This window comes from Bactrocera tryoni, chromosome 3, assembly GCF_016617805.1.
Source record: "Bactrocera tryoni isolate S06 chromosome 3, CSIRO_BtryS06_freeze2, whole genome shotgun sequence".
Lineage (NCBI taxonomy): Eukaryota > Metazoa > Arthropoda > Insecta > Diptera > Tephritidae > Bactrocera > Bactrocera tryoni.
Window position 1 is genome coordinate 25447604 of NC_052501.1, and position 12268 is coordinate 25459871.

Below are 12268 nucleotides of genomic sequence, written 5' to 3' on the forward strand. Positions count from 1 at the left end.
ATAAAGGACAACCTACGTAGAGTTTCGCATCACAATGAGAGAAAGCAAACTATGCACAAGCCTTTAATAATAAGAATAAATTACAAAATGCGTTAAAATAATTTATTTATAATTAAATTTCATAAAAGATTTATTTGCGTATTTTAAATAATTATACAATTGTCGTTTCATTAAAAACGTGTTTAATTATAAATTAATTAAGTAATTTTCCTAAATTAGCAGTTTCTGATATACGAGTATGTAGCAAAATGGAATCAAATTTTCGTTTAATCTCGCTTTCCAAACATTCTTTATAATAATACGTACGGTTTTTGTATTGGAACTGGCAAACAAACAATTTTACTAATATACTTATATGTGTATGCTTAAACAAGGTATGTACATATAGTATATAAACAACACACTGCGAGTACATACTTTGAGCTAAAACAAAATCGTTTCATTAAAATCTTCGATAGCAATTCAATATCTTTCTTTTCTTTGCACATAAAAACGCCTTTCTCTCTAAATCTCTTTTTCTCCTGCTGTAAATTGCTAACTGTACTGTACTGTACATACTACTATATATATATATACCACTAATTACTAGACTACTTTTGCCGAATTGACTTTAAATGCTGCTGCAATTGCTCGCAACGCTGGCACTCCTTGGTCAGCTGTTTCACAGCGGCCGCATACTGACGCTGCAGCTCGAGTAGGCTCTGTAGCTCCGCGTTGAGCGCATCGCGCCGCGCACATTCCTCGTTGTACTTCTGACGCACCTTTTGTTCGGTTTGCCTCACACCCGTCACAATTGCTTCGAACTGTTTGATGAACTCTTCACGACCCTGCACGCTGGTCATGCCCTCATTGTATGCTTCGCATATGGAATTGAGTAGTGAGAGTTCCTTTTCGAGATAACGTTTCTTGTCATTCAACGTGTTGAAGAGCGTGTAGTATTGCTTCGTCTCTATGTGTTTGGCACTCACTAGAAGAAAGTAGAAACAATTGAATAAGTATAGTTTGGCATTCTTCGCTTTTATTAGGCGCTTACTTTCATTGTGTAGCTCATGAAACCGTCGCTGGTACTGTGTTAGTTCCGTGCGATCGGGTATGGCATCTAACCGTCGCTGCATGACCACAATGCTACGATTCTTTTTGGCTATCTGCAGCTTCAGTTCCTGTATTTGTGCTTTCTCTTTTGAGATGGCAGCTTCTTGTTCCTCCGGTGTTTGTGCATTGAAAGCTTCCAGTTCGCTAATTTGCAACAGAAGAGATTTTTAGTTTAATTAAGAAATGTTCCGGAAATTATTCGGAAAATCTTGAGTTTGAACAAATTTAGAAAAGTGTTGCCACGCAGCAAAAAAAAAGCAACTATAAATACTGCTAAATGTTCCCACCCCCATGTTCTACGTAACCGGAACGGACTCGGATTTCTATCCGGCCAAAAACTGTCAACGGCAGAGTACTGTCGATACAACAACAACAACTGTTAAATGTTTCCAAACAAACGTCCTTAATTAAAACCTGCCCAGAAGTGTTCAAAAATCTCAAAATTATAAGCAAATTGTAATCAAACATTAAGGAAAGATCTGTTGATGTTTCTAGGAGGCGGTTTCGCTTCAAGCAGATGACTGCAAGTATAGTATCTGCAAAAGCATTCCAGAAGAAACCGCTTGGCGTGGAGTACATTATGTTTCTTGACCGGAAGCATGCGGGTAGGTAGGTAAGTAGGAGTGCAGCGCTGTTATCTATCGGGCTCAATTAGCGCTTGATGTGCCATTTTGATACACTATTCGTAGAACCTCCTGTATCTGCTATTACGTTTCACCTTCTCTCTTAAACCATTTTGAGGTTTCGATGAAAATATTTATGTCTGATATGCTTTTAGTGGAAATCCATTCAAGGTTTGGTGCATGATGGATTCCAAGTGTTTTGTGTCAGATCTGTGCTAGAGCTGGGCATTCGAGGAGAAAGTGGAAAATTGTTTCCTTGTTCCCTGCTACTCCGCAGCCTCGGCAGATGTCGTTGTAGGGCATACCCATGTTGGACGCATGTTCTCCAAATGGCCAGTGCCCTGTTGTGGGAGCAGTTACTCTGTAGATACTTTTTCTTTTCTGCGGGAGTCGCTGCTCAAATGTTCAACCGGAGACTTCAAGAAGCTTCCTGTAGTAGTCCGGAGAGCAGTATTTTAACACGTCTGAAGCTTCTTCGTATGTGTTTCACTACATCCAGGCGACCATATCGGTATGGCGTAAATTACAACCGATTGCCTTGTATGTTACCAACTACTTTTTTTGTCTTTCTCCCTTGATCCGCCCGCTAGCAACTGCATTTGTACTAACAGTTATCGCGGTCATATGAGGAGTATTAGAGTACAGGATTTAGAACGTAATACCTAAAATTGTAGGGTTATTAACAGTCGGAATTTTAACGTCATCAGCAGAAAAGAAGCGAGAAAGGTTGGAGAGATAACCGTTTACTTTCGAACGCCAGCCATCAATTCCATTGCCTGATGTCAATATCGCACAAGTATCCGAGTACGAGGTGATGGAGACTACCTTTGATTATTGAGGTAGTTACGAAATTTAAAAGTTAAACAATAACGGCGAAAGGACACCATCCTGTTTAATTCATCTTAATTTAGAGTTTTGACCTCGAAACGGTACGAATGAGTGCCGACCGCTCAGGTAGTTCACGGTCCTCCTCTTCAGCCCTGAAGGAGCCGTGGATTGCTCCATATCCTCAAGTAGGGTTGCATGTTTGAGAGTATTAAAAGCTTTTGACAAGTACAACGCTACGAGGATCGTAGGCAGGCTTTTGTTTTAGGCCATAAGCAGTCTGAGCGTCAAGGCCCCAAGTGTCTTTACTACTGATGAAAGAACTATTTAGATAAGACAGTGCTTTCTCGGTTGGATATAAAACGGAGACCGTTAGAAAAACTTACTCAATCTCCTTTTGCAAATTGGCCAAATCTTGCCGACAGAACTCTTTGAATTCCGCCTCTTCCTTTTTTAGTTGGTCATGTTGCTTCAACATATCATGCACTTTAGTAACAAGCCTGCAATTTTGAAAATCACTTTATATCTGCGATATGAACATTTCATTATTTCACTCACTCTGGATCCGCTTTCGCTTCAATTGCTTTGTACTGTTCGATTTCAGCTTGCAATTCCTGTTTTCGTTCGACATATTGTTGCAGTTGTTGCTTTTGCTTTTGTAATTCCGCCTCTATTTCTTTATTCTCTTCGAGATTACTTTGAACCTTACGTTCTAATGCGACTTTCGAAGCTTCAAGCATTTTAATTTGACTGTGTTCTGATAATTGTTTGGCATCCGTTTCCATTTCCTGTTGCAGTTCAGTGTAGTGCCTAATCATGGCGCTGCGTTCGCTGGCATCCAAGCGATGTGTTGGCGAGCATGTGATATGCTAGAAGTGGTGAGATGAAGACAGTTATTCTCTTTGTTACTATTATTATATAAATATTAATATTTTATTTATTATAATTTTACCTCGTTTGTTAAGGAAAGATTTTTTAGCAATTTGTGCACATCAAGCTGCGAAATAAATAGTTTACAAATGCACAACACACAAAAGCATAATCAACGAAAGTATGCACGGCCAGTCAAAGTTTTGAATATGCAAAAAATAAAAATAAATAAAAAATGATTTTTAAGAAAGCAGTTGAAGCAAAGTAGTGTAAAATGCACACACAACTATAAACAGTGATTTCTCTTGCTTTAGAGTTAAGCTTATTTTCGAATGCTATATACCTCATCGCTCGCACCAGAACGGGTTTCATTAGTCGTACTCGGCGCAGTCGCACAACCGTACTCTAGCAAAGTCATGCGCACACGCGTTTTCTCATCTTCATTCCCCGCATCCTTGCGTTGATATGCCCGCACAGGATTATAGAGTTCCTATTTGGAGGGATAATTTAATAGGTGCCACATAAAAGCTACATATGTATAGAAAACAGTACTTGAATGCGCTTAATATGCGCTGAAGCATTTCGTATCTTCGCCAGCTGCTCTTTATCCGTTTTATATTGGTAGTGATTGTGGAATTGCCCTATGGCAAACTTTTTCAGTCGCTGTGCACGTTCAGCACGGTTTTCAACCTGGAAATCAACACTCATATATAATTTTCGTTAACTGTAATAATAATAATTTTTAAGCTTACTGATTTTTTAACCAGCCATTGTATAACCGGATGTATGCTAAGAAATTCGAGTCCTTGTATTTGATGTGGTTCTATCTGAAAAGGGCACTTCATTTGTGGCAAGACAGACACAATTTTTTCAACGAGTGCGCTTTGGAAATAAAGTGAACATTATTCAAAATGTAAATACAAATATTAAGAACACATTTTTTATACAAAACATACATCAATCTTTTCCTCTACTCACATTTTTTGGCCTATTGTTAAGTTTTCGTGGAACAATAAATCCACGTCCACATCGTAATCACAGCATTCGATGCACCAAGTCATACCACCGACAACTTTATCAAAGGGCGATAAACCTTTGATACGTGCCCGATAATAGCCAGCCGCAACCAGCATATCAAATGTTTCGAACTCCTTTACTGTAGCGTCTACATCTTCACGTCTCTCCACCTTTGCGTAGAAAATATGACACCAACATTTTATAGTCCATTGACATATGGACGGTATTAATAATTAATTACTCACTTGAACTTCACGTCCTTCGGCATCGATACGTGTGGCCAATTTCACGTTTGGCAAATGTTTCGAGAATATATCACGATTGGACGCCATCGTAAAACGCCCACTTTCATTACTTGTACCCTAAGTTTAGTTTTAATCAGCACCAGCTAATTTATCAACAAACTTTTACAAAAAAACAGACTGTTTGGCAAAAACTAATTTGTTTTCTAATTGAACTGTCAGTCTAATCAGCTGTGACAGTATAATAGTTGGTATATGGGAAACAGCTGATAAGGGGTATGACTTTGAATGAAAGTAATTGTTGAATTAAATGTGAAAGTTGTTTTAAATGAATAGAATAAAGCTGATTTGTATCATGCGGGACCTCATTAGCAAAACATGAGTTGGGTATGTCAGGGTCTATGAGTTTAATCTGCAACAATACCCAGAACGAATTTAACTTATGCAACAACTGCTTAGTGTTAAGTAACATTTACTATAATTTGAATTTTGTTTTATCCGAAATTCAAGCCATTTCCAATGTTTAAGAATTAATTTAAATTAGTCAAATAAAAAGAATATATCTCAAGTCTTGATTAACTAATGACATAACTAATTCAAACTTTATTCTTTTTTCTCGTCCAGAACTATTAGTGCCTTAGCAACCCTAACGTTAGCCACCCGCTCTCATTTTCTCTCATTCCGCATGTTTATTGTTGTTATTTTCCGCAATTTTCTTGAATGGAGTGGCGTCTAGCCGGTAAAACGTGGGTGTTTGTTAAAAAAAAAAAAAAGAATTTCGGTGTATGTTAAATAAATTGGTGTAAAAATATAAAGTAAGAAACCATGCCTTACATTTGCTTGCTACAAGAAGGCAATGAAAGCCTGCCAAAACTTTTGGAGAAAGCGCAACAAAATGGTTATGCGGTTATAGCGGCGCATATAAACACCGCCGAACTTCCATACGAATACCAGGAGTCGCCCATGTGTGACAAACAGGCGGAGTTCACATATCCAGACTTAGTATTCCCTTCCGATCATTGGAATGGAAAAGTAATAAATGTACTCTCAGACACCATAGACTGTGATGCTGAAGACTTGGTTGTGCGCCGTAATGCTGAAGAAGTGTTAAAACGTGATATTTCATGGGCGGAACATTTACAATATGGTGGTTATACAATGTTACGTTTAAAATCCGACCGTAATCTTAATATGGCACGCATTGCATCCAGCAATGTGAAAGGTAAGTTATTAATATAGTGACGCAACACCAAAAACTAACTGTACATGCCGTGCATATCCGATGTTCATAGGACTGCTGCTCGTACAAGTACCTTTGTATAATTCAAAGGAGGCCCAAGCTACCTGGCGACGTGATATTGATGATGAAGAATTGGAACGCATTGGTGAACAAGATACATGGCATTGGTGGAACAACTTTAGATGGGCGGCCGATTTTAATCCTAAAATTAAGGTTGTGCTCGAACTAAGCGAAAGTGACCGACCATCCTTAGAGGTAGTGCGACGTTGGTTGGGAGAGCCAGTCGAAGCAATTATAGTGCCCTCAACCATGTTCATTTGTAATCGGCAAAATTATCCCGTACTGCCAAAAGCGTGGCAAGAGATTTTGTCATATTTTATGCGTGCACGCATTAATGTTATTATTTCCTCCGATGTACATGATAACAGTCTGAAACTATACGCGGAGTACATGCTACGTTTCCAAGAAATACACGCAGATACACACGAATTGCAAGCGTAAGTTTATTCTATACTATACCTATACCTAAACCAATAAACTAAATGTATTTGTTTAGTTTCGAAGATGTGCTGGAAGAGCCACTACAACCTTTATATGACAATTTGGACTGCTACACGTATGAGGTATTCGAAAAAGATCCGGCTAAATATAAGCTTTACCAAGACGCTATCGAACAGGCGCTACTTGACCGCGTTGTCGATTCGGAAAAGAAACATAAATTGGTAATGTACTGCTTAATTAAAAAAACCAAATTAGTTGTGGTTATAAATATCATCAACAGACAGTTATTATGGTGCTGGGAGCAGGTCGTGGTCCGCTTGTGCGTTCAGCACTGAATGCAGCAGAAAATACCGGGCGTAAAGTGCGCGTCTACATTATAGAGAAAAATCCCAATGCAATACGCACACTCACGGCCATAGCGAAAAAATTATGGAGCCATAAAGGTACACAATTTTATTAATAAAAATTCAGCACACTACACACTTTTTTTATATTTAGATGTACATATCTTCTCCAAGGATATGCGTGAATTCTCGCCACCAGAGCCAGCCGATATTCTAGTGTCCGAATTGCTAGGCTCCTTTGGTGATAATGAACTATCACCAGAATGCTTAGATTGTGCACAAAAGTTACTCAAAGCCGATGGCATAAGCATTCCCTGTAAATCTACCTCATACATAAACCCGATAATGTCTTCGAAATTGCTAAATGGTGTACGCCAAGTATTGCGTCACGAGACGCACGGCCGTCAAAAGCAAGCCACCTACCATACGCATGCTGAAAGCGGTTTTGTTGTATTACTTAAAAATATTTTCAATATCGGTTTGCCTCAATCGTTATTTGAATTTGTGCACCCAAATCCACAAAAACCCATTGACAATAGCCGCTTTAAAGCTTTACGCTTCGAAGTGACAATAGATTGTGTGCTCACGGGCATTGCGGGCTACTTTGACACAACACTCTATAAGGATATTCAGTTGAGCATTAATCCGCAAACCCATACGCCTGGCATGTTTTCGTGGTTTCCAATGTACTTCCCCTTCGCGGTGAGTTGTTATTGATTTACAGTTAAGTAAATGTTATGCTAATTATTTGCAATGTCTCAGGAACCCATGGATGTGAAGAAAGGCCAAACGATTGAAATTCATTTTTGGCGTTGTGTTACAAAACAGAAAATCTGGTATGAATGGTGTTTGGCTTCACCATTTCGCACCCACATACACAATCACGGCGGCCGTTCGTGCCCCATCTACTGTACATAGACACCTAAGGCGATGGTTGTTACATAAGTAATCTAAGCAAAACATACTAGCACCTATAACTTGAAAAATGTATAATTTAACAAAAAATATCTAATTATTATAGTTCTCAAATAGCAGCTAAAGTGCATTGTAGCCTAAAAGGTAACACGTTAAGTTGCTGAAAATTAACAGTTAGCCCTCGGCCAGTACAGTAATATTTTTTTTTTTTTTACAGTTTTTGTTTTTATATTGCTTGTTTTATTCTCTTATTCGAAAACATTTTTTTTTAGACTAAACAGAAAGTTGTAAAAATACCATTCACTTGTATGCTAATGAAAAATTTTTTTTTTGTTTGATGAAATATTGTATTTATTATTGTTTAATATATTTTTTTGTTAATAAGAAAACTAAATTTTACTAATTGAAAATATACCATTCGACAATGTAAGCATAAATACACAGCAATTATACGTTAAAATAAAAAGTGCTATGAGGAAATTTAAATCTTGCTTTTAAATTGTTAATTTAAGAAAAAACTACATTTGGTTTTTAATTATGCCCACTGTAGAATTTTCAAATTCTCTGTAACGCTCGGCACAGAGGAGAGAGTGGGAGAGGGAGAGAACGGCACTGGCAGCAGGGGACAGAATTGCGTCATGCTAAGTTACTACTGGGAGGTTACAACCTAGTAAGGTTTAGAGATATGATCAACCTCCACCGAGAAAAATTAGTATCTTTGTCGCGCTCTATACAAGGCACTGCAGCCTCAAGAAACACTTGTCCAACATCAGCATAGTCTCTTGCGCAAACTGCCGGTTTTGCGACATGAAACAGGAAATTCCAGAGCACTTGATTTAAGTTTGCTCAGCAATTTGTAGAACTAGCCGGTTTTGCGACATGAAACAGGAAATTCCAGAACACTTGATTTAAGTTTGCTCAGCAATTTGTAGAACTAGAAACTAGACTCAAGACCACAGGATCCATCTACAAGGACAGCGATCACAACACCTCATTCGACCCCAGCAAGTTCCTGAAATTATTCAGAGTGCTGGATCTTTGTGATGTGATATAGGAGAGGGCACAGCAGACCATAGGTCGCAGTGCAGAACCCCAATTCTTTTCTTTCATCTATCAATAACATAACATATGGTGTAGCCTGAAGTGCATGCTTTTAGGCGCCTTTCAAAAATGCAAGCAATTTTTTGCATTTTCATTTAGACTGTGGAAAGATTCCTATCATCTCACAAACCCTTGAATGTATTGTCTTACTAAATCTACTGTTTCGGGATTTATGCCACTGATCTAGAAGTCAATTTCATTTTTCGCAAGCAATGTGAAGTGAGCTTCATCTTCTTCTTTATTGTTAGTTTCTTTAACTAAAACTATGTTGTTGTTATTGTAACGGTTAACTAGTCCTCTCGAGTGGTAGGGGTCGGATAAGTTGTCATTTAGATCATCCAACTGTAGATCCAGAAAACGTGCTGTCGGTGATTAACGGAATTAACCCGGAGTTTGTCCGGACAAGGACTGTACTTTCGGTTATTGTTGTTATTTTGGCGACAAAATTCCGCCGAGTTGAGAGTCCTTGACCGGAAAAAAATCCGGGTCTGTTTCAGTGTATAGTATTATGTTAACCGATCAGTCGTGGGAACAAGAGCGATCCAACCTCATTTGGATCGATAAGTGTTGAGATTAACTAAAACTATGTTGTTGTTGTTGTCGCGGCAGAATTCTGCCAAGTTAACACTCCTTGACAGGTTAAAAATCCGGCTCCGTTTCGGTTACGTAGACCCGACTGGTGTGAAATTAACTAAAACTATCACCTTCATTGGTCGCGTTTCCACGAGCAACAACAAACGTTTTTCAGTCATTTTGTAATGAAAACAAGTGTTTGTTTTAAATATTTTTTTATTATTTTAGATCCTTTTATATATGTAAATACATATACATATATGTACATATGTATGTATGTCTGTAAATAACTACTATTTAGATTTCTTTTTTCTTTTGCCATTATTTTCTGTTATGATTACTCATTTCAATTTTCATAGTGGTTCTATAATTTTAATTTTTTTGTAATTAATTTTCTGCGTGTTCATTTGTGAGTGTGTATGTGTGTGTTAAATGTTTTAATAAGCAAATTATTTATGTACCAGTTTTCCAAACTTGTAATGAATTCGTTTTAAGAAACACGTAGGTCATATATAAATACATATATGAATGCATATAGATTTACATATAATTCATCTTTTTCATAATTATTATTGTATGCATAGCAAAAAACATTGTGCACAACACGACGGTTGTTCCGGTTACACTGTGCTATAAGCGCCGTCTCCGCATTTCGCTAATGGTTGTCCTCTGTCATTCATCACTTATGTAATCTATAATTAAATATTCAATTAATACAACGTGGCGTTGAGTAAAGTTATTTGAAAGCACATTGCATCTAAACGCTGCTGGCATAAATTTTAATTTGAATTCGCATAAATAATTTATTTTAAATTTATTTTCTTGCTACTTTTTTATTTTACTTTATTTTGTTTGAATGTATTATTTGGTGTAAATCTGCTTATTGAACTTACCAATATATTACAAGCAAAATTTGAAATTACGTAAGCAGAGCGTGTGATGCGCCAATTTTTTGTTTAACTGCTATTTTTTAATTTAATTTTTTTGTGCAAATTTGTTTTTATTATTAGACAAATATTTTTATTTCGAAGTACTACTATTTTTTTTTATTAATTTTTTTAGATATCTTATTTATTTATGAAATTTTTGTTAGTGTTAGCTTTTAAAATACTTCAATTATTTTTTTTAATTTTCTGTTTATATAAAAAAATTTGGTATACGATTTTTTCCTCGTTAGTGTGTTCACAGTAATTAGTTCATTTACGGCATTACAATTTTCAAGTTACATAAACAGAAAATATAGTAAAATTTTAAAATATACAAACATGAAATTTTAAAAATAACTGTTTAACTTTTTCACCGCAAAAACTTTGTTAATAGCTTCAGAAACTCCGCTCAGTCAACTTGAAAATATGTAGTTAGAGAACAACAGTTTTAATGAAAAGCTTTACAATAGTCCACTGATTGTTTTTTCAAAAATCTATTTCTCTTCAATATTTTTTTAGTAAGCAGTTGTATGTGTGTCAGCAAACTTCAATAAACATAATTAAGCATCATTTTACATGATAAAAATCCATTTCGAGTGTTTACAATTATTAGCTAATTAAAATTGTTTCTTTTAAAAAAGCGAAGGCAATTATTTTGTAGCATAAGCGAAATTAAGCGGAACTGTGTTAATTGCCACTTAGTGAAATCAATAAATAGCAGAATTAAAACTTTTATTAAAAAAACTAACATATGCATACAGTTATGATTGTATATTTATTGCTATGCAACCAAATATACATGCTTAAGACTTCTTAGTATATATAAAATCGTTATGATTGAACAATTGAATTGAGTTTTGAGTGATACCCAGACGTCAGTACTTTTAGTTGCTATTATTAGTGAGTCTTCAAATATATATATTAAACTAAATAAAAAAAAATAAATAAAAAAAATTAATAAAAAAATAAAATAAAAAAATAAATAAAAAAATTAATAAAAAAATAAAATAAAAAAAAAATAAAAAAAATAAATAAAAAAATAATTTAAAAATAATTAAAAATTAAAAAAAAAAAAATAAATAAAAAATAAATAAAAAGTTAAAAAAAAAAAAATAAATAAATTAAAAATAATTAAAAAAAAAATTAAAAAAAAAATTTAAAAATATTAAAAAAATATTTAAAAATATTAAAAAAATATTTTAAAAAATATTTAAAAAATATTAAAAAATATTAAAAATTTAAAAAAATTTAAAAATATTAAAAATTATTAAAAAATATTTATAAACAAAATATTAAAAATATTTATAAACAAAATATTAAAAAAATATTTATAAACAAATATTAAAAATATTTATAAAACAAAATATTAAAAAATCGATTAAACAAATATTACAAAATAAATATTTTTTTTTTTTTAATTAAAACAAACAAAAATTAAAACAAATGTATAATAAAAAAAATATCAATACAAATTTATATGAAAATAAAATAAAAAAAATATCAATACAAGATTTATATGAAAATAAAATAAAAAAATATCAATAAAATTTATATGAAAATAAAATAAAAAAAATATAAAAAAATAAATAAAAATTTATATTAAACAAAATAACTAGAAATTTATATTAAAATTACATTAAAAAATAATAAAATTTATATTAAACAAAATTTTAAATTTATAAGAAAAATTTAATTAAAAAACAAAAATGTTTATTAAAACAATAAACAATTTGTATATTAAAAGCAATAAACAATTTATTTTAAGCAAAATTAAAAAAAAATTAAAATTAAAAATAAGTATAAAAAATTTAAAACAATTCAATTTAAAATGATTTTAAACATTTTAAAAATTAAAAAAATAAAAAACAAATTTAAAAATGAATTAAAATACCAGAATTAGCTTAAAAATTTAAAAAAATAATAAATAGAAATAAAATACTAAATTTAAAACAAATAGTAAATGGAGAAATAAAAAACAGACAAAAAATTAAAAAATTAA

The 12268-nt window shown here is 33.7% G+C and overlaps 2 protein-coding genes across 3 annotated transcripts; one reads left to right on the plus strand and one right to left on the minus strand.

The window, feature by feature from the left end:
• Positions 1-165: 165 nt before the first annotated feature.
• Positions 166-4863, minus strand: LOC120772079 (coiled-coil domain-containing protein 93). Of its 2 annotated transcripts, XM_040100475.1 has the most exons (10): positions 4673-4863; positions 4389-4597; positions 4163-4292; positions 3963-4100; positions 3754-3900; positions 3493-3537; positions 3099-3409; positions 2927-3040; positions 1034-1236; positions 166-967 (listed from the first exon to the last, which is right to left on the minus strand). In XM_040100475.1, the coding sequence occupies exons 1-10, from the start codon at positions 4757-4759 to the stop codon at positions 591-593; spliced, it is 1761 nt and encodes a 586-aa protein (XP_039956409.1). In that variant the 5' UTR covers positions 4760-4863; the 3' UTR covers positions 166-590. The 2 variants fall into 2 exon arrangements, with proteins under 2 accessions (XP_039956409.1, XP_039956410.1); XM_040100476.1 differs by lacking the exon at positions 3493-3537.
• A 543-nt stretch (positions 4864-5406) lies between these two features.
• LOC120772383 (protein arginine N-methyltransferase 5) lies at positions 5407-7933 on the plus strand. Its single transcript, XM_040100973.1, has 6 exons — positions 5407-5891; positions 5962-6406; positions 6466-6631; positions 6691-6853; positions 6909-7456; positions 7517-7933. Exons 1-6 carry the CDS (start codon positions 5495-5497, stop codon positions 7670-7672), a joined length of 1875 nt encoding a protein of 624 aa, XP_039956907.1. The 5' UTR covers positions 5407-5494; the 3' UTR covers positions 7673-7933.
• Positions 7934-12268: the final 4335 nt, after the last annotated feature.

What these genes read in the sequence shown, in the direction of transcription:
- LOC120772079 (XM_040100475.1), bottom strand. Translation starts at nt 4,759, where the DNA reads ATGGCGTCCAATCGTGATATATTCTCGAAACATTTGCCAAACGTGAAA. An exon ending in CCGAAGGACGTGAAGTTCAA is followed by an intron (nt 4,598 to 4,672) that starts GTGAGTAATTAA and finishes TTCTACGCAAAG; the next exon opens with GTGGAGAGACGTGAAGATGT. An exon ending in GTTCTGGTGCGAGCGATGAG is followed by an intron (nt 3,538 to 3,753) that starts GTATATAGCATT and finishes TTTATTTCGCAG; the next exon opens with CTTGATGTGCACAAATTGCT.
- LOC120772383 (XM_040100973.1), top strand. Translation starts at nt 5,495, where the DNA reads ATGCCTTACATTTGCTTGCTACAAGAAGGCAATGAAAGCCTGCCAAAA. An exon ending in TGCATCCAGCAATGTGAAAG is followed by an intron (nt 5,892 to 5,961) that starts GTAAGTTATTAA and finishes CGATGTTCATAG; the next exon opens with GACTGCTGCTCGTACAAGTA. An exon ending in CAATGTACTTCCCCTTCGCG is followed by an intron (nt 7,457 to 7,516) that starts GTGAGTTGTTAT and finishes GCAATGTCTCAG; the next exon opens with GAACCCATGGATGTGAAGAA.